We start from the raw sequence: 21466 nt of genomic DNA, 5'->3' as shown, positions 1-21466 counted from the left end.
TTCCTTTCGTATCTCAGGTGATAATGCCTGAAGGGGATCATCCACTGGTTTTTTAGTATCTATGTAATATATTTTATTCAAGGGAGGCAAAGACTCTGAAGTAAAATTTAGAATTTCTAGAAGATATGTTTTAAAGGCTTCCTGTGGATTGATACCAAACTCCTGAGGAAAGTTCAAAAAACGTAAGTTCAGCCTACGGTTGTAGTTTTCTATTTGTTCAAGCCTACGATGTATTATAGTATTATCTTTAATTACTGAGGCTGATACTCCTTGTAGCTGAGAAATGTCTTTTTTTACAATATTAAATTGGTCCGCTGTTTCTTGTTTGGATGTATTTAAGGAAAGTTTTAAATTTTCAACAGTACCTACTAAGGCTGTAATTTCTTCTGCTGACCTGGCCGTTATCAATTCCACTCTCTGGAGAGCGTCCCAAATGCTCTCCAGAGTCACCGCAATCGGTCTGTTTGATTGAGCTCCCGGCTCAGCCAGGGCTTTCCCCAACTCCTGGCCTCCTGCATGGCTCGCCACTCGAGTTCCTCGATCGTCGACCAAAGCCCCTTCCACTTCCGGGTCGGGTAGGTCCCGCCTGAGAAGACGACCATCGGGCGGTTGCGGTGGTTGAGAATCCGGAGGGGAGAGTGAAACATCAAGCCCCAGGATATCAAGGGTGTCTTCCCCCTTGGTTTCAGCAGGGCCCCTCTCATAAGATGATTTAATGCATTTTGTATATTGTCTTGCATAACAAAAAAGTGTACTGAAGTGATGTGCAGTAAAATCAAGTAACATTTCTTTACCATTTTTAGGGGCTGTTTGTTCTATGGCCCTCCAGGTACAGGTAAGACCCTGGTTGCCAGGGCACTTGCCAATGAGTGCAGCCAAGGTGACAGAAGAGTTGCTTTCTTTATGAGAAAGGGTGCAGATTGCCTGAGTAAATGGGTTGGAGAATCTGAAAGACAGCTGCGTTTATTATTTGATCAGGTATGTTACAAATATTCTACTACTGGAAATTGTTCTCTGTGGCAGCATTATGTAACACAGCTTCTTTGTTCTAGGCATACCAGATGCGTCCTTCAATTATCTTCTTTGATGAAATAGATGGATTGGCTCCTGTACGATCTAGCAGACAAGATCAGATTCACAGGTAGTGGGGTTTTTTTAGTAGCATTTTAGTTTGACTTTTTTTCCCCCTTGTAGTGAACTTTAAATAAAGTAATGTAATAAGTATAACACAAGAGTAAATAGTTATACTTACAAAAGTCAATTTAAATCCAGCAAAGATTCAAAGTCATCTGTTTAAAGCAGTTCTTTGTGCAGAAATGACAGTTTTGTAAGGAGCCCTGTTACTAAGCTATGTAGGCGCCTATGCACGCCCAACACACGCCAATTTGGAGTTACTGCGTGACCCTTGCAGTAATTTCAATTTTAGTGCGCGCATCTGAAAATGTTTTATTTTCTGGCCTGCATAGACATTACCGCCCGGTTACCACGTGAGACCTTACTGCTAGGTCAATGGCTTGCGGTAAGGTCTCAGACCCAAAATGGACGCACGGCAATTTTCATTTTGCCACACATCCGTTTTCGGCAAAAATTTAAAAAGGCATTTTTTTGTAGGTGTGCTAAAGAAATTCTGCATGCGCCCAAAACACGCGTCTACACTACCGCAGACCATTTTTCGGCGCACCTTAGTAAAAGGACCCCTACGTTTGTGGGTGTACAGCTTGTATACATTCAAGGTTGCTATTTGAAGAGGCATGCCTGAGGGCAGCATTTAGTAGGGGGTTTGCAAGTATGCATGTACTGTGTGAAAATGCAAACACGTGCATATAATTTAATCCAGAAAATGTGTGTACCTCAAATAGATGTAAATCTGTTTAGTTTTCCTGAGACTTTGTTTTTGAAAATATGACAGACCATACAAAAGCTTGCATACGTTTAATCTACCTATTTGTTTTCATGATGAAATTATCCCCTTAAAGTTTATTACATATATTATAAAAATTGAATTTGCAATTTAACCTAAATTTATGAGAAAAAGTTGCAGGGATAAAAACACAAAATTAGATTTTTCTTAATCTGCTTTTTCATATCATTTGCAAGAGCTATCATGGTAGCATAGTAATTGATGGCAGATAAAGACCTCAATGGTCCATCCAGTCTGCCCAACAATCACACTCATTATCAAGTCATGATTATACCAACAATGACTGTTATAAAATAATTGATCATTGTCTCTCTTGGCATTTCTGGGACTTAAGACTGTAGAAGTCCGCTCGACCCTGCCCTTAGGTTCCAACCACTGAAGTTGCTGTTGAAGCCCACTCCAGTCTATCCAAATCTATCCTTTGATTTGCAGGACACAGACTGTAAAAGTCTGCCTGGCCCTGTCGTCATATTCCAAATTTCTGGAGTTTCCATCGAAGCTCTCTCGAGCCCATTCTATTTATATTTAAATTTTGTTTATTGAATTTATATTACAAGTTAACATCCACTTGCAAAGGAAAAACAGATCCAATCATGCTAAAGTTACATAGCATTAATATACATCACTATCTATTCAAAGAAACACATTTATATCTTCCTTAGACCTCAATTATATAATTGAAAGGGGGGCAACAGGAAATTTAAATGGAGAAATTAACCTCAATCTTTAAAATAAATCAGCTTAACCTGGAACCATTGCTATTATTCTTTAGTTGGTAAAGTTGTTCCTGTATTACTTTTACTTAGGTTCTTCAAGTCCAAGAATGTCCGCAGCTGTGATGGGTCATAAAACACATATTTAGTTCCTTGAAAATTGATCCTACACTTGCATGGGTATGCTAACAGATAGGTTGCCCCTAAGGCTCTAGTCTCATTTCTTAAATCCAAAAATCGTTTCCTCCTCTCTTGCGTTGCTTTCGCAACATCAGGGTATACCCAAACTTTTTGTCCATGAAACAATTTTGATGAATTTTTAAAATAAAGCTTCAAAACCAGATTTAAGTCTTGTTCAAAGACAAATTGAACAATTAAGGTTCCACGATTAATTATTTCAACATCAGATTGTTCTAAGAAATCAGTTAAATTCTGAGGCTCCTGCTTTTCTCCTTGTACCTTCTTTACAGAATCTTTTAAAGGTAAATAATACATCTTGTTACATGGGGGTATATTAGAAGAATCTATCTGTAAAATTTCCTGAAGATACGTTCTAAATAAGTCACTTGATTTTAATAATGATGAAATGGGAAAATTCAGGAGCCTCAAGTTTAAACGACGATTATAGTTCTCCATTTGTTCAATTTTTTGCTGAGTTATTAGTTTATCTTTTATCAATGCATCCACTGAAGATTTTATTTCATTAACCACAATTTGATTTTGCTGAACCTGTTCAGATGCATCTTTTTTAACTTTTTCAAGTGAGGCATCAATTTTTTCTAGTTTACTTACAACCGTTGAAATTTCATTAATAGACTTAGTCACCGCTACGGTCAAACCTTGAACCGCTTTCCAAACCTTCGCAAGAGTCACCTCTCCAGGATCTTCCCTCGATGTCGAATCTTCCCCGCTTGGGTCTTGGGGTGGTTTGCCATCAATAGGACCCACACCGAACAAGCTTAATTTTTTTTTCCCCCACAGCCAGAGCCACCATCATAAGCACTACTCAACATGCAAACACACAACCATTTAATTTTTTTTATACCATTCATTTTCTAATTAGAGATGCTCTGTGTTCATCCTACGCCTTTTTTAATTGTAATTTTTTCCCCACTTACCTCCCTTGGGGAGGACATTCCAGGCACCAACCACCCTCTCAGTGAAAAAGAATTTCTTGACATCACTCCTAAGTCTGCCACCCTGCAACATCAATTGTAAAGGTCTGAAATACAAATCAGTATACGCCTCCAGCTTCTCCTGTATATGTACCCAGCTATGAAACTTATTATTATTATTTGTAGCATTTGTATCCCACATTTTCCCACCAATTTGCAGGTTCAATGTGGCTTACATTATGCCGTAATGGCGATCGCCATTTCCGGGTACAGAATTACAAATGGTATTGCATAAAGGTGCATACATACATGGAAAAGAAGAATACATTATGGTATTGCATAGAGGTTTCTGAGTGATCACCATTTCCGGGTACAGAATTACAAATGTTCTCAGAGGACAAGCAGGCTGCTTGTTCTCACTGATGGGTGACGTCCACGGCAGCCCCTCCAATCGGAACACTTTGTAGCAAAGTCCTTTGCTAGTCCTCGCGCGCCGATGCGCACCGCGCATGCGTGGCCGTCTTCCCGCCCGAACCGGCTCGTGCCGGCCAGTCTTCTTTTGTCCGCGCTCGGCACGGTCGTGTTTCGCCATTCGCGCCCCAAAGTTGACCTCGCGCGTCGTTTATCGACTTCGTTCTACAAAAAAAAAAAAAAGGTGTCGGAAGGAGACCTTTATGGTTTTCTCCCTTCCCGTACTTCTAGATTTGCCCCGGTAAGTTTTCTTTCGTCGTCGGGGTAGGCCCTATTTAGGCCTCGGTCGAAGTTTGTCTTTCCCCTATTTTTGTGGTGCTATTTTCGCCATTTCGAGTTTTGATCTCGCCGGCGCGATTTTTCCGCCCATGACATCGAAGTCTTCCAGTGGCTTCAAGAAGTGCACCCAGTGCGCCCGGGTAATCTCGCTCACTGACAGGCACGCGTCGTGTCTTCAGTGTCTGGGGGCTGGGCACCGCCCTCAGGCCTGTAGTCTGTGTTCTCTTTTGCAAAAGCGGACTCAGGTAGCGAGATTAGCCCAGTGGAACGTTTTGTTCTCGGGCTCTTCATCGGCACCGGGAGTATCGACTGCTTAGACGTCGTCGGCACCCGGACCTTCATCCTCGCCCCCGATTGCATCGAGTGCATCGAGGCATTGGCCCTCTGCATCGGGGCGACATCGGAGGGCTGCGTCGGTGGTATCGAGACCTCCTCGTCTGCTGATGTCGTCGGACGGTGGTGCTTCGTCTGGAGTGCAGGTGAGGGCTGTCCATTCCCCTGCTGGTGGCGGTGAGCCTTCGGGTGGGTCTCCCCCTACCCTGAGGGCTCCTGCGGTACAGCCCCCCCGAGACCGACCTTCTTCGGCCTCGGCCCCGAGGAAGAGACGGCTGGATTCTACGTCCTCCTCGTCGGTGCCGGGAAGCTCCGGTGACGTGCTTCGTTCCAAAAAATCGAAGAAGCATCGTCACCGGTCCCCTTCCCGTGTCGGCACCGAGAGCTCTGGGCCACCGAGGGAGTCGGCACCCAGTAAGCATCGGCACCGAGAGGACCGCTCGCCCTCTGTTCAAGAGGTGTCGATGCGCTCCCCTTTGGACAGCCCAGAACAGCCTCCACGCCCGGAACAGGTTCTGACATCGACTCCTGCATCGGCTTCCATGTCTTTTTCCACAGCCGCTCTGCACGAGAGCCTCCGGGCCGTTCTCCCAGAGATCCTGGGAGAGCTGTTGCGCCCTACCCCTCCGATACCGGGGGTGCTTGCGCCTCCGGTACCGTCGAGCGAGGCGCCAGCTGGCCCATTGTCCGGGGTGAGGTCTCCGACGTCGGTGCCGCTTGCGGTACCGAGTGCGGTAGCCTCCCAGGAAGGCTCCCCGACTACATCGGCGGAGGGATCTTCGCCGGTGCGGGCGAGGGAGTCTACCTCTCGACGCTCCCACCGTGGCCGTGGTTCCACAGAGTCGATCCGGGCACGGTTGCGGACACAGGTCCATGAACTTGTCTGACACCGATGGTGAGGCCTCATGGGAAGAGGAAGAGGACATCAGATATTTCTCTGACGAGGAGTCTGAGGGTCTTCCTTCTGATCCCACTCCCTCTCCTGAAAGGCAGCTTTCTCCTCCTGAGAGCCTGTCTTTCGCTTCCTTTGTCCGGGAGATGTCTACGGCCATCCCCTTCCCGGTGGTTGTGGAGGACGAGCCCAGGGCTGAAATGTTTGAGCTCCTGGACTATCCTTCTCCACCTAAGGAAGCGTCCACAGTACCCATACATCATGTCCTCAAAAAGACATTGCTGGCGAACTGGACCAAGCCTCTAAGTAATCCCCACATTCCCAAGAAGATGGAGTCCCAGTACCGGATCCATGGGGACCCAGAGCTGATGCGCACTCAGTTGCCTCATGACTCTGGAGTTGTGGATTTGGCCCTAAAGAAGGCCAAGAGTTCTAGGGAGCATGCTTCGGCGCCCCCGGGCAAGGACTCTAGAATCTTGGACTCCTTTGGGAGGAAGGCCTACCATTTTTCTATGCTCGTGGCCAAGATTCAGTCCTACCAGCTCTACACGAACATACACATGCGGAACAATGTGCGGCAGTTGGCGGGCTTGGTGGACAAGCTCCCCCCTGAGCAAGCCAAGCCATTTCAGGAGGTGGTCAGGCAGCTGAAGACGTGCAGAAAATTCCTGGCCAGAGAGGTGTATGACACCTTTGATGTTGCGTCCAGGGCCGCTGCTCAAGGTGTGGTGATGCGCAGACTCTCATGGCTGTATGCCTCCGACCTGGAGAATAGAAACCAGCAGCGGATTGCGGACTCGCCTTGCCGTGCGGATAATATTTTTGGAGAAAGTCGAGCAGGTGGTAGAGCAGCTCCACCAGTGGGACACCGCATTCGACAAGTTCTCCCACCGGCAGCCTTCAGCCTCTACCTCTACAGGTAGACGATTTTTGGGGGGAAGGAAGACTGTTCCCTACTCTTCTGGCAAGCGTAGGTACAATCCTCCTTCTCGACAGCCTGCGGCCCAGGCTAAGCCCCAGCGCGCTCGCTCTCGTCAGCAGCGTGCGCCTCAGCAAGGCCCCTCGGCTCCCCAGCAAAAGCAAGGGACGAGCTTTTGACTGGCTCCAGCAGAGCATAGCCGGCATCCAAGTGTCAGTGCCGGGCGACCTGCCAGTCGGAGGGAGGTTGAAAGCTTTTCACCTAAGGTGGCCTCTCATAACCTCCGATCAGTGGGTTCTCCAAATAGTCTGGCAAGGATACACCCTCAATTTGGCCTCCAAACCTCCAAATTGCCCACCGGGAGCTCAATCTTACAGCTTCCAACACAAGCAGGTACTTGCAGAGGAACTCTCCGCCCTTCTCAGCGCCAATGCGGTCGAGCCCGTGCCATCCGGGCAAGAAGGGCTGGGATTCTATTCCAGGTACTTCCTTGTGGAAAAGAAAACAGGGGGGATGCGTCCCATCCTAGACCTAAGGGCCCTGAACAAATATCTGGTCAAAGAAAAGTTCAGGATGCTTTCCCTGGGCATCCTTCTCCCCATGGTTCAGGAAAACGATTGGCTATGCTCTCTGGACTTGAAGGATGCCTACACGCACATCCCGATACTGCCAGCTCACAGACAGTATCTGCGATTTCAGCTGGGCACACATCACTTCCAGTACTGTGTGCTACCCTTTGGGCTCGCCTCTGCGCCCAGAGTGTTCACGAAGTGCTTGGCTGTAGTAGCAGCGGCACTTCGCAGATTGGGGGTACACGTGTTCCCATATCTCGACGATTGGCTGGTGAAGAACACATCCGAGGCAGGAGCACTGCAGTCCATACAGATGCCTATTCGCCTCCTGGAGCTACTGGGGTTTGTGATAAATTATCCAAAGTCCCATCTTCTCCCAGTGCAGAAACTCGAACTCATAGGAGCTCTGCTGGATTCTCGGACGGCTCGCGCCTATCTCCCAGAGACGAGAGCCAACAACTTGTTGTCCCTCGTCTCGTGGGTGCGAGCGTCCCAGCAGCTCGGCAGATGTTGAGATTGCTGGGCCACATGGCCTCCACAGTTCGTGACTCCCATGGCCCGCCTTCACATGAGATCTGCTCAATGGACCCTAGCTTCCCAGTGGTTTCAGACTGCTGGGGATCTAGAAGACGTGATCCACCTGTCCACGAGTTTTCTCAAATCCCTGTATTGGTGGACGATTTGGTCCAATTTGACTCTGGGACGTCCTTTCCAAATTCCTCAGCCACAAAAAGTGCTGACCACGGATGCGTCTCTCCTGGGGTGGGGAGCTCATGTCGATGGGCTTCACACCCAAGGAAGCTGGTCCCTCCAGGAACGCGATCTGCAGATCAATCTTCTGGAGTTACGAGCGATCTGGAACGCTCTGAAGGCTTTCAGAGATCGGCTGTCCCACCAAATTATCCAAATTCAGACAGACAACCAGGTTGCCATGTATTACGTCAACAAGCAGGGGGGCACCGGATCTCGCCCCCTGTGTCAGGAAGCTGTCAGCATGTGGCTCTGGGCTCGCCGTCACGGCATGGTGCTCCAAGCCACATATCTGGCAGGCGTAAACAACAGTCTGGCTGACAGGTTGAGCAGGATTATGCAACCTCACGAGTGGTCGCTCAATTCCCGTGTAGTGCGACAGATCTTCCAGGTGTGGGGCACCCCCTTGGTAGATCTCTTCGCATCTCGAGCCAACCACAAGGTCCCTCAGTTCTGTTCCAGGCTTCAGGCCCACGGCAGACTGGCATCGGATGCCTTCCTCCTGGACTGGGGGGAAGGTCTGCTGTATGCTTATTCTCCCATACCTCTGGTGGGGAAGACTTTGTTGAAACTCAAGCAAGACCGAGGCACCATGATTCTGATTGCTCCTTTTTGGCCGCGTCAGATCTGGTTCCCTCTTCTTCTGGAGTTATCCTCCGAAGAACCGTGGAGATTGGAGTGTTTTCCGACCCTCATCACACAGGACGAAGGGACGCTTCTACATCCCAGCCTCCGGTCCCTGGCTCTCACGGCCTGGATGTTGAGAGCGTAGACTTTGCCTCTTTGGGTCTGTCAGAGGGTGTCTCCCGTATCTTGCTTGCTTCCAGGAAAGATTCCACTAAGAGGAGTTACTTCTTTCTGTGGAGGAGGTTTGCCGTCTGGTGTGACAGCAAGGCCCTAGATCCTCGCTCTTGTCCTACACAGACCCTGCTTGAATACCTTCTGCACTTGTCTGAGTCTGGTCTCAAGACCAACTCTGTAAGGGTTCACCTTAGTGCAATCAGTGCATACCATTACCGTGTGGAAGGTAAGCCGATCTCAGGACAGCCTTTATTTGTTCGCTTCATGAGAGGTTTGCTTTTCTCAAAGCCCCCTGTCAAGCCTCCTACAGTGTCATGGGATCTCAATGTCGTTCTCACCCAGCTGATGAAACCTCCTTTTGAGCCATTGAATTCCTGCCATCTGAAGTACTTGACCTGGAAGGTCATTTTCTTGGTGGCAGTTACTTCAGCTCGTAGAGTCAGTGAGCTTCAGGCCCTGGTAGCCCAGGCCCCTTACACCAAATTTCATCATAACCGAGTAGTCCTCCTCACTCACCCTAAGTTCTTGCCAAAGGTTGTGTCGGAGTTCCATCTGAACCAGTCAATTGTCTTGCCAACATTCTTTCCCCGTCCTCATTCCTGCCCTGCTGAACGTCAGCTGCACACATTGGACTGCAAGAGAGCATTGGCCTTCTATCTGGAGCGGACACAGCCCAACAGACAGTCTGCCCAATTGTTTGTTTCTTTTGATCCCAACAGGAGGGGAGTGGTTGTGGGAAAACGCACCATATCCAATTGGCTAGCAGATTGCATTTCCTTCACTTACGCCCAGGCTGGGCTGGCTCTTGAGGGTCATGTCACGGCTCATAATGTTAGAGCCATGGCAGCGTCGGTAGCCCACTTGAAGTCAGCCACTATTGAAGAGATTTGCAAAGCTGCCACGTGGTCATCTGTCCACACATTCACATCTCATTACTGCCTGCAGCAGGATACCCGACGCGACAGTCGGTTCGGGCAGTCAGTGCTTCAGAATCTGTTCGGGGTTTAGAATCCAACTCCACCCCCCTAGGCCCATGTTTGTTCTGTTCCAGGCTGCACTCTCAGTTAGTTGGTAAATTTTTTAGGTCAATCTCAGTTATGTCCTTGCCGTTGCGAGGCCCAATTGACCATGGTTGTTGTTTTGAGTGAGCCTGGGGGCTAGGGATACCCCATCAGTGAGAACAAGCAGCCTGCTTGTCCTCGGAGAAAGCGAATGCTACATACCTGTAGAAGGTATTCTCCAAGGACAGCAGGCTGATTGTTCTCACAAACCCGCCCGCCTCCCCTTTGGAGTTGTGTCTTCCCTTCTCTTTGTCTTGCTACATATGAGACTGGCCGGCACGAGCCGGTTCGGGCGGGAAGACGGCCGCGCATGCGCGGTGCGCATCGGCGCGCGAGGACTAGCAAAGGACTTTGCTAGAAAGTGTTCCGATTGGAGGGGCTGCCGTGGACGTCACCCATCAGTGAGAACAATCAGCCTGCTGTCCTCGGAGAATACCTTCTACAGGTATGTAGCATTCGCTGTATTGCATTAAGGTGCATACATACACGGTAAAGAATACATTATGTTCTCCGAGGACAAGCAGGCTGCTTGTTCTCACTGATGGGTGATGTCCGACGGCAGCCTCAGGATCGGAGATCTTCCTAGCAACAGTTTGCTACCCCTCGCGCGCACCGCGCATGCGCGACCGTCTTCCCGCCCATAGCGCGAACGTGCTCCTCGGTCTTTTTTTCCGCGACTCAGGACAGCTGTTTCCGGTCGTTCTGCGCCTCAGAGAGAACCCTCGCTGCGTTTTCGCTGCTCTTCGGATTCTTTTTTTCAGCGAGTTCGCTTGTGTTTTGTTTAAAAAAAAAAAAAAAAAGTTTAGTTTTCCTGTATTTTTAGTTTTTTTCTGTAAGTTTCCTTTCGTTGTCATGAGTGGCCATTTTGGCCGCCCATACGGGTTTTTCCCCAGGTTTGGTGCCTTTTTTCGGCGTCATCACGAATTTTGACTTTGCCGGCGCAATTTTTCCGCCCATGTCCTCAAAGCCTGCCAGCGGCTTCAAGAAGTGCATGCGGAGCAACTGAACGATCTCGCTCACTGATAGACACGTTTCGTGTCTTCAGTGTCTGGGGGCTGGTCATCGCCCCAACGTCTGCACTTTGTGTCTTCAGCTGAAGAAGAGGACCCAGGCGGTGAGATTGGCTCAGTGGAATCCTTTTGTTCGGAGCCCCGTCCGGTATGTCGACGGCGCCAGCGGTACTGAGGTCTTCGACGGAGGAGTGGCCTAGTGGTTAGGGTGGTGGGCTTTGGTCCTGAGGAACTGAGTTCGATTCCCACTTCAGGCACAGGCAGCTCCTTGTGACTCTGGGCAAGTCACTTAACCCTCCATTGCCCCATGTAAGCTGCATTGAGCCTGACATGAGTGGGAAAGCGCGGGGTACAAATGTAACAAAAATAAAAAATATTGATGTCTGCATCGGAGAGTGCATCGACGTCAGGAGCGCAGGTGATGGCTGTCCAGAGACCCTCCTACGCTGGTAGCAGTGAGCCATCGAGTGGGTCTCCACCTACCTCGAGGGCTCCTGCGGTACAGGCCCCCCCGGGACCGACCTCTTTCGGACCCAGTTCCGAGGAGATGTGTGGATTCCACGTCTTCCTCGTCGGTACCGGGAGGTACCGGTGACGTGCTTCGAGCGAAGGCGAAGAAGCATCGTTATCAGTCGCCTTCCTGTCACGGTACCGAGAGCTCCGGGGCGCTGAAGGAGTCGGCACCCGTGAAGCGTCAACGCTGGGAGAACCGCTCACCCTCCATACAGGAGGTGTCGACGCGCTCCTCTCTGGACAGCCCGGTATCGCCTCCTCGCCCCAGGCAGATTCTGAGTTCGTCGCCTGTACAGGCCCCACTGCCTTGCTCGACAGACACTCTAGGCTAGTGCCTCAGAGCCATTCTTCCAGAGATTCTGGAAGGGATGCTGCGACCATCTGTTCCGGTACCGCCGGTGCGTGCGCTGTCAGTACCGTTGAGAGATGCAGCGGCTGGCTCCCCGCCCGTGGTGAGGGCTGTGGCGCCGGTACCACTCGCATCGGCCTCTGCTGCCACCCAAGTTGACTACCCGTCGACGTCGCTGGAGGGAGAATCGTCACCAGCGGCGGGGGAGTCTTCTTCTCAGCACCGCCATAGAGGACCTAGTTCCTCGGCGTCGAGACAGGCTCTGCTTCGGACTGAAGTCAGAGAGCTTGTGTCCGATACCGAGGGTGAGGCTTCGTGGGAGGCAGAAGAAGATCCAAGATATTTCTCTGATGAGGAGTCTTGTGGTCTTCCTTCTGATCCTACTCCTTCGCCAGAGAGAAAGCTGTCTCCTCCCGAGAGTCTCTTTCTCTTCCTTTGTGCGGGAAATGTCTACGGCCATTCCCTTCCTAGTGGTTACTGAGGATGAGCCCAGGACTGAGATGTTAGAGATCCTGGACTATCCTTTGCCACCTAAGGAGTCGTCCACTGTTCCCCTGCATAATGTCCTGAAACAGACATTGCTGGCGAACTAGGCGAAACCATTATCTAATCCCACTATCCCCAAAAAGATTGAGTCCCAATATCGGATTCACGGAGAACCCAGAGTTGATGAAGACCCAGTTGCCTCATGACTCTGGCGTTGTGGACTCCGCTCTCAAGAGAACCAGTATTTCTCGGGATTACGCCTCGGCGCCCCCGGGGCGGGAGTCTAGGACTCTGGACTCTTTTGGGAGGAAGGCCTACCATTCTGCTGTGCTCGTGTCCAAGATCCAGTCGTACCAGCTCTACACGAGCATCCCGCAGAACAATGTGCGGCAGTTGACGGACTTGGTCGAGAATCTCCCGTCGAAGCAGGCCAAGCCTTTTCAGGAGGTGGTCAGGCAGCTGAAGGCGTGTCACAAATTCCTGTCCAGGGGTGTTCACAACACTTCTGATGTTGCGTCCAGGGCCGCTGCTCAAGGTATAGTGGTGCGCAGACTCTCATGGCTGCGTGCCTCTCACCTGGAGAATAGAGTCCAGCAGCGGATTGCGGATGCTTCTTACCAGGGAGGGATAACATTTTTGGCGAGAAGGTCGAACAGGTGGTAGAGCAGCTCCACCAGCGGGACAATGCCTTCGACAAACTCTCCCACCGGACGCCTTCAGCATTTACCTCATCAGGTAGAAGTTTTTATGGTGGAAGGAGGAATGCTCTGTACGCTTATAATAAGCATAGGTACAATCCACCTGCCCACCAGCCTGCTCAGGCTAAGCCCCAGCACGCTCGTTCATGTCAACAGCGTGCGCCTCAAGCCCCTGCAGCTCCCCAGCAAAAGCAAGGGACGGGCTTTTGACTGGCTCCAGGCGAGCATAGCCAATGTCAAAGTGTCCGTGCCGGACGATCTGCCGGTAGGAGGGAGGTTAAAGTTTTTTTCACCAAAGGTGGCCTCTTGTAACCTCCGACCGGTGGGTTCTTCAAATAGTCCGGCTAGGATACTCCCTCATTTTGATCTCAAAACCTCCAAATTGCCCTCCGGGAGCTCAGTCCTTCAACTTCCAACACAAGCAGGTACTTGCAGAGGAACTCTCAGCCCTTCTCAGCGCCAATGCAGTTGAGCCCGTGCTACTGGGGCAGGAAGGACTGGGATTCTATTCCAGGTATTTCCTTGTGGAAAAGAAAACAGGGGAGATGCTTTCCATCCTAGACCTAAGGGCCCTGAACAAATATCTGGTCCAAGAAAAGTTCAGGATGCTTTCCCTGGGCACCCTTCTTCCCATGATTCAGAAAAACGGTTGGCTATGCTCTCTGGACTTAAAGGATGCTTATACTCACATCCCGATACTGCCAGCTCACAGGCAGTATCTTTGATTCCATCTGGGAACACAGCATTTTCAGTATTGTGTGCTACCCGTTGGTCTCGCCTCTGCGCCCAATGTGTTTACAAAATGCCTGGCTGTCATGGCGGCGTCCCTACGTAGACTGGGAGTGCATGTGTTCCCTTATCTCTACGATTGGCTGGTGAAGAACACCTCGGAGGCAGGAGCTCTACAGTCCATGCAAATGACTATTCGACTCCTGGATCTACTGGGGTTTGAGATAAATTATCCAAAGTCCCACCTTCTTCCAGTTCAAAGACTAAAATTCGTAGGAGCTCTGCTGGACTCCCAGACAGCTCATGCCTACCTCCCCGAGGTAAGGGCAGACAGTCTTCTGTCTCTTGTTTCCTGGGTAAGAGCGTCTCGGCAGATCACAGCTCGGCAGATGTTGAGATTGCTCGGCCACATGGCCTCCACAGTTCATGTAACTGCCATGGCCTGTCTTCACATGAGATCAGCTCAATGGACCCTAGCTTCCCAGTGGTTTCAAGCTACAGGGGATCTAGAGGACACGATCCAGCTGTCCACGGGGTTTCTCCAATCCCTACAGTGGTGGACAATTCGATCCAATTTGACCTTGGGATGTCCCTTTCAAATTCCTCAGCCATAAAAAGTGCTGACAATGGATGCGTCTCTCCTTGGGTGGGGAGCCCATGTCGATGGGCTTCACACTCAAGGACGTTGGCCCCTCCAGGAAACCGGTTTTCAGATCAATCTCCTGGAGTTACGAGCGGTCTGGAACGCGCTAAAGGCTTTCAGAGATCGGCTGTCCTATTCAAATTCAGACAGACAATCAGGTTGCTATGTACTACATCAACAAGCAGGGGGGCACCGGATCTCGCCCCCTATGTCAGGAAGCCGTCGGGATGTGGCTTTGGGCTCGCCAGCACGGTATGTTTCTCCAAGCCACGTATCTGGCAGGTGTAAACAGTCTGGCCGACAGGTTGAGCAGGATAATGCAATCTCACGAGTGGTCTCTCAACTCGAGGGTAGTACGCAAGATTTTCCAAGCGTGGGGCACCCCCTTGGTAGATCTTTTTGCCACTCGGCTCAATCACAAGGTTCCTCAGTTCTGTTCGACTTCAGGCCCACGGCAGACTAGCGTCAGATGCCTTTCTCCTTTATTGGGGGAGAGGCCTGCTGTATGCGTATCCTCCCATACCCTTGGTAGGGAAGACTTTGCTGAAACTCAAGCAGGATTGTGGTACCATGATTCTGATCGGTCCCTTCTGGTCGCGTCAGATCTGGTTCCCTCTTCTTCTGGAGTTGTCCTCCGAAGAACCGAGGAGATTGGCGTGTTTTCCAACCCTCATCACTCAGAACGAGGGGGCGCTTCTGCATCCCAACCTCCAGTCCCTGGCTCTCACGGCCTGGATGTTGAGAGCGTAGACTTCGCCTCCTTGGGTCTTTCTGAGGGTGTCTCCCGAGTCTTGCTTGCTTCCAGAAAAGATTCCACGAAGAGGTGTTATTCTTTCAAATGGAAGAGGTTTGCCGTCTGGTATGACAGCAAGGCTCTAGATCCTCGTTCTTGTCCTACACAGACCCTGCTTGAATACTTTCTGCACTTTTCCCAGTCTGGTCTTAAGACCAACTCTTATAGAGTTCACCTTAGCGTAATTAGTGCTTTTCATTATCGTGTAGAGGGTAAGCCTATCTCGGGACAGCCTTTAGTTCGCTTCACGAGAGGTTTGCTTTTGTGAAAGCCCCCTATCAAGCCTCCTACAGTGTCATGGGATCTCAATGTCATTCTCACCCAGCTGATGAAACCTCCTTTTGAGCCACTGAACTCCTGCCATCTGAAGTACTTGACCTAGAAGGTCATTTTCTTGGTGGCAGTCACTTCAGCTCGTAGAGTCAGTGAGCTTCAAGCCCTGGTAGCTCGTGCTACCTATACTAAATTTCATCATAACCGAGTAGTCCTCTGCACGCACCCTAAGTTCTTGCCAAAGGTGGTGTCGGAGTTCCATCTGAACTAGTCAATTGTCTTGCCAACATTTTTTCCCCATCCACATACCCACCCTATTGAACATCAGTTGCACACATTGGACTGCAAGCGAGCATTTGCCTTCTAGTAGTAGTAGCAGACAAGCCCATTCAGACAGTCCGCCCAAATGTTTTTCCTTTGATCCCAACAGAAGGAGAGTCGCAGTCAGGGAAATGCACCATCTCAAATTGGCTAGCAGATTGCATTTCCTTCACTTACGCCCAGGCTGGGCTGACTCTTGAGGGTCATGCCACGGCTCATAGTACATAAGTACATAAGTAGTGCCATACTGGGAAAGACCAAAGGTCCATCTAGCCCAGCATCCTGTCACCGACAGTGGCCAATCCAGGTCAAGGGCACCTGTGTTTGAGCCATGGCAGCGTCAGTGGCCCACTTGAAGTCAGCCACTATAGAAGAAATTTGCAAGGCTGCGACGTGTTCATCTGTCCACACATTCACATCTCATTACTGCCTTCAGCAGGATACCCAACGTGACAGTCAGTTTGGGCAGTCGGTGCTGCAGAATCTGTTTGGGGTTTAGAATCCCCGTCCACCCCCCCCCCCCCCCCCCCCCCCCCCCAGGCCCATGTTTATTCTATTCCAGGCTGCACTCTGTTAGTTGTTTCTGTTTAGGTCAATCTCAGTTGTGTCCTCGCCCAATTGACCAATGTTTGTTGTTTTGAGTAAGCCTGGGGGCTAGGGATACCCCCTCAGTGAGAATAAGCAGCCTGCTTGTCCTCGGAGAAAACGAAGTTACTTACCTGTAGCAGGTATTCTCCGAGGACAGCAGGCTGATCTCACAAACCCGCCCACCTCCCCTTTGGAGTTGTGTCTTCCCTTTGTGTTTGCTTTCTACTTGACTGAGGAGCATGTTCGCACTACGGGCAGGAAGCCGGTCGCGCTTGTGCCATGAGGATGCCATGTGGCTGCATCTACATGTGCTGTTTTGTAAGGTTAGTGGGCACCACATGGCAGCAATTACAAGTGCCATTTTGAAACTCTGCAGCAATATCGAGCATAATGCAAAAATTGCTCTTTTCCAAACATAAATACTTATTTTCTTGCTGTGGTAAACCTCCGAGCCACATGAGACGTTTCTTTGAGTTGTAGGAATGATTGGGGGTCATGATGCTATTTGTATTTTGCACTGTCAAAATACATAACAGATCATTCCGTTCATCTCATCACATGTACCTAAGTATTTTAGTTTAAAAACTAGAATAGATCATGCATTCTCCGAGGACAAGCAGGATGCTTGTTCTCATGACTGGTTGATGTGCACGGCAGCCCCAAGGAACGGAAATCTTCCTCGCATCAAAAGTTTGCTAGAGCCTTCGAGTGCGCGCATAGCGCTTGCGCGGCTATCTTCCTGCCCGTCGCGCAAGAGTCCCAATCAGTTCTTTTCTTTCCGCGGTAAGGGAGTGACTGCGGTCTCTCACCATGTGCCCCTGAAAAGAGCCTTCATTTTTCGTGGTTTTCCGCTTTTTCTTTCCTTTTCGCTCTGGTTGAACTGTTTTCTCTCAAAAAAAAAAAAATCCAAACTCTTTTATTTTCTAGGTTTTTGTCCCGTCTTAAGTTTTTTTTTTTTTTTTTTTTTTTTGTTTATTTGTTTTTTTGTTTCCGTCGCAGCCCTCTTTAGGCCGCAAGTACGCATTTCTCATTTTTGTGCCCTTCTTTTTGACACCATCGAGAACTTTGACTTCGCTGCCGCTATTTTTCCGTCCATGACATAGAGGATTCCCAGTGGCTTCAAGAAGTGCACTCGGTTCAACCGGGCAATCTCGGGTACCGACCCCCACTCGTGGTGTATTCAGTGCCTTGGGCCCGACCATCGCCCTGACATGTGTAAGTTGTGTCTGAGCCTTAAAAAGCGGACGCAGGCATCGAGACAAGCTCAGCAGGACCATCTGTTTGGAGCTTTGCCCGGGACGTCGACATCGGTACCGAGGTCGGCTTCATCGATGTCGGCACAGGAGATGAGATCGACAATGGGAGCATAGGTAATGGCTGTCTGGAGACCACCACACACTGGGAGCAGTGAGCCATCGAGTGGGTCTCCACCTGCCTCGAAGACTCCTGCTGTGCAGGCCCAACAGGACCGACCGCTTTCGGACCCGACCCCGAGGAGGCGTGTGGATTCCACATCCTCCTCATCGGTACCGAGGAGTACCGATGACGTGCCTCGAGCGAAGGCTAAGAAGCATCGCCATCGGTCTCCCTCCAGACACGGTACCGGGAGCTCCGGGGCATCGAAGGATTCGGCACCCGTGAAGCGTCGACGCCGGGAGGACCGCTCACCCTCCATTCAAGAGATGTCGGTCCTCGGACAGCCCGGTACCGCCTCCTCGCCCTTTGCAGATTCTGCCTCTTGACTCCTGCACCAACCCCACAGCCTTTCCCGGCAGAGACTGTGGACGAGCGCATCTGAGCCATTCTCCCAGGTCTTCTGGAAGGGCTGCTGCGTCAGTCTGTTCCGGTACCGGTGGTGCTTGCACCCTCGGTACCATTGATGGAAGCGGCAACTGGCTGTCTGCCTGTGGTAAGGTCTTTGATGCCGGTGCCGCTTGCACCATCGACTTCGACTGCCACCCAGGTCGACTCCCTGTCGACATCGTTGGAGGGAGCTTCATCACCGCCGGCACGAGAGTCGACCACTCGACGACATCATCGAGGACGTGGTTCCTCGTAGTTGAGACGGGCCCGGTTTCGGACTGCAGTCAGAGAACCCTTGTCCGATACCGAGGAGAATGCCTCATGGGAGAATCCCAGATATTTCTCTTCTGAGGAGTCTTGTGGTCTTCCCTCTGATCCCATTCCTTCACCAGAAAGAAAGCTTTCTCCCCCGGAGAGTCTTTCTTTCTCTTCATTTGTCCTGGAAATGTCTGTGGGTATTCCCTTCCCTGTGGTGTCTGTGGATGAGCCCAGGACTGAGATGCTCGAGGTCCTTGACTATCCTTCACCACGTAAGGAGTCATCCTCTGTCCCTTTGCATAATGTCCTTAAAGAGACATTGCTTAGGAACTGGATGAAACCACTAATCCCACCATTCCCAAAAAGCTGAGTCCCAATATCATGATTCTATGGTTGTGGATTCCGCTCTCAAGAGAGCCAGGAGTTCTAGAGATTTTGTCTCGGCGCCCCCGGGACGAGAATCTAGAACCCTGGACTCTTTTGGGGCACCCCCGGGACGAGTATCTAGAACCCTGGGCTCTTTTGGGAGGAAGACCTATCAGTCCTCTATTCTCGTGTCCAGAATTCAGTCTTACCAGCTCTACACGAGCATCCACATGCAGAACAATGTGAAGCAACTGGCGGACTTGGTGGATAAGCTCCCTGTGGAGCAAGCCAAGCCTTTTCAGGAGGTGGTCAGGCAGCTGAAGGCGTGTCGTAAATTCCTGTCCAGGGGTGCTTATGACACTTTTGATGTTGCATCCAGATCTGCTACTCAAGGTACAGTGATGCGCAGACTCTCATGGCTGCGTGCCTCTGACCTGGACAATCGAGCCCAGCAGCGGCTTGCGGGTGTTCCTTGCTGGGGGGATAATATTTTTGGTGAGAAAGTCGAGCAGGTGGTAGAGCAGCTCCACTAGCGGGAAACCGCCCTCGACAAGCTCTCCCACCGGGCGCCTTCAGCATCTACTTCAACAGGTAGACGTTTTTTCCGGGGAAGGAGGAATGCTCCCTATGCTTTACAGTAAGCGTATGTACAATCCACCTTCCCCAACAGCCTTCTTAGGCTCAGCCCCAGAGCGCTCGTTCGCGTCAACAGCGTGCGCCCAGACAGGCTCCTGCAGCTCCCCAGCAAAAACAAGGGATGGGCTTTTGACTGGCTCCAACTGAGCCAAAGGTCACTATTCCATTCTCATCCTCCTCGACCTATCTGCCGCCTTTGACACCGTCAATCATAATTTACTTCTTGACACACTGTCCTCATTTGGGTTCCAGGGCTCCGTCCTCTCCTGGTTCTCTTTGTATCTTTCCCAACGCACCTTCAGAGTATATTCTAATGGCTCTTCTTCCACCCCCATCCCGCTCTTTGTTGGGGTTCCTCAAGGTTCTGTCCTTGGACCGCTTCTTTTCTCGATCTACACCTCTTCCCTGGGCTCGCTGATCTCATCACATGGTTTCCAGTACCATCTCTATGCTGATGACACCCAGCTTTATCTCTCCACTCCCAACATCACGGTCGAAACCCAGGCCAAAGTTTCGGCCTGCCTTTCAGACATTGCTGCCTGGATGTCCAACCGGCATCTGAAACTGAACATGGCAAAGACTGAGCTCCTTGTCTTTCCACCCAAACCCTCTTCTCCTCTTCCCCCACTTTCCGTCTCTGTTGACAATGCTCTCATCCTCCCCGTCGCTTCAGCCCGCAATCTCGGAGTCATCTTCGACTCCTCCCTCTCCTCTGCCCATATCCAGCAGACAGCTAAGACCTGTCACTTCTTCCTCTATAATATTAGCAAAATTCGCCCATTCCTTTCTGAACAGACCACCCGAACCCTCGTCCACTCGCTTGTCACCTCTCGTCTTGACTATTGCAACCTTCTCACTGGCCTCCCGCTTAACCATCTATCCCCCCTTCAATCTGTCCAAAATTCTGCCGCACGTCTTATCTACCACATGAACCGATACTCTCATATCACCCCTCTCCTCAAGTCACTTCACTGGCTCCCGATCCGCTACCGTATACAGTTCAAGCTTCTCCTTTTAACCTTCAAATGCACTGAATCTGCAGCCCCCCAGTACCTCTCTACACTCCTCTCCCCGTATGTTCCCACCCATAACCTCCGCTCTCAGGACAAATCACTCCTATCTGTACTCTTCTCCACCACCGCTAACTCCAGACTCCACCCCTTCTGCCTCGCATCACCATATGCCTGGAACAGCCTTCCCGAGCCCATACATCATGCGCCCTCCCTGCCCATCTTCAAGTCCTTACTCAAAGCCCATCTCTTCTCCATTGCTTTTGGCGCATAACCACCTTCCCCACTCATAACTACACTGACTACATAGTTTGTAACCTTTAGATTGTAAGCTCTTTTTTGAGCAGGGACGGTCCTTCCCCATGTTAAACTTGTACAGCGCTGCGTAACCCTGGCAGCGCTATAGAAATGCTAAGTAGTAGTAGTAGTAGCATTGCCGCTCTAAAAGTACCTATGCTGGACGACCTACCGGTCGGGGGGAGCTTAAAATTTTTTCACCAAAGGTGACCTCTCATAACCTCCGATCGGTGGTTTCTTCAAATAGTCCGGTTAGGGTACTCCCTCAATTTGGTCTCCAGACTTCCAAATTGTCCACCTGGAGCTCAGTCCTTCAGCTTCCAGCACAGGCAGGTACTTGCAGAGGAACTCTCCGCCCTTCTCAGCGTCAATGCGATCAAGCCCGTTCCACTAGGGCAAGAAGGGCTGGGATTCTATTCCAGGTGGTACTTGTGCAAAAGAAAACCGGGGGGATGCGTCCCATCCTAGACCTAAGGGCCCTGAACAAATTCGTGGTCTGAGAAAAGTTCAGGATGGTTTCCCTGGGCACCCTTCCCATGATTCAGGAAAACGATTGGCTATGCTCTCTGGACTTAAAGGATGCTTATACACACAGCCCAATACTTTCATCTCACAGGAAGTATCTTCGATTCCGTCTGGGAACACAGCACTTCCAGTATTGTGTGCTGCCCTTTGGTCTCGCGTCTGCACCCTGGGTGTTTACAAAATGCCTGGCGGTGGTTGCAGCGTCGCTACGCGGACTGGGGGTGCATGTGTTCCCTTACCTCGACGATTGGCTGGTGAAGAACACCTCTGAGACAGGAGCTCTACAGTTCATGCAGATGACTATTCAACTCTTGGAGCTACTAGGGTTTGTTCTAAATTAT

General features: G+C 50.6%; 1 protein-coding gene across 3 annotated transcripts in view; it reads left to right on the top strand.

The window, feature by feature from the left end:
• Positions 1 to 21466, top strand: part of ATAD2 (ATPase family AAA domain containing 2) — a 393801-nt gene that overhangs the window by 211397 nt on the left and 160938 nt on the right. For all 3 annotated transcript variants that reach the window (XM_030218745.1, XM_030218753.1, XM_030218736.1), the window contains exons 12-13: positions 804 to 978; positions 1053 to 1141. In XM_030218745.1, the coding sequence (XP_030074605.1) occupies positions 804 to 978; positions 1053 to 1141 (264 nt within the window). The remainder of the gene's footprint in view (positions 1 to 803; positions 979 to 1052; positions 1142 to 21466) is intronic.

The sequence above is a fragment of the Microcaecilia unicolor genome, chromosome 1, assembly GCF_901765095.1.
Source record: "Microcaecilia unicolor chromosome 1, aMicUni1.1, whole genome shotgun sequence".
Lineage (NCBI taxonomy): Eukaryota > Metazoa > Chordata > Amphibia > Gymnophiona > Siphonopidae > Microcaecilia > Microcaecilia unicolor.
The sequence above is the reverse complement of the archived record's forward strand: the minus strand, read 5'-3'. Positions and strand labels throughout refer to the sequence as shown.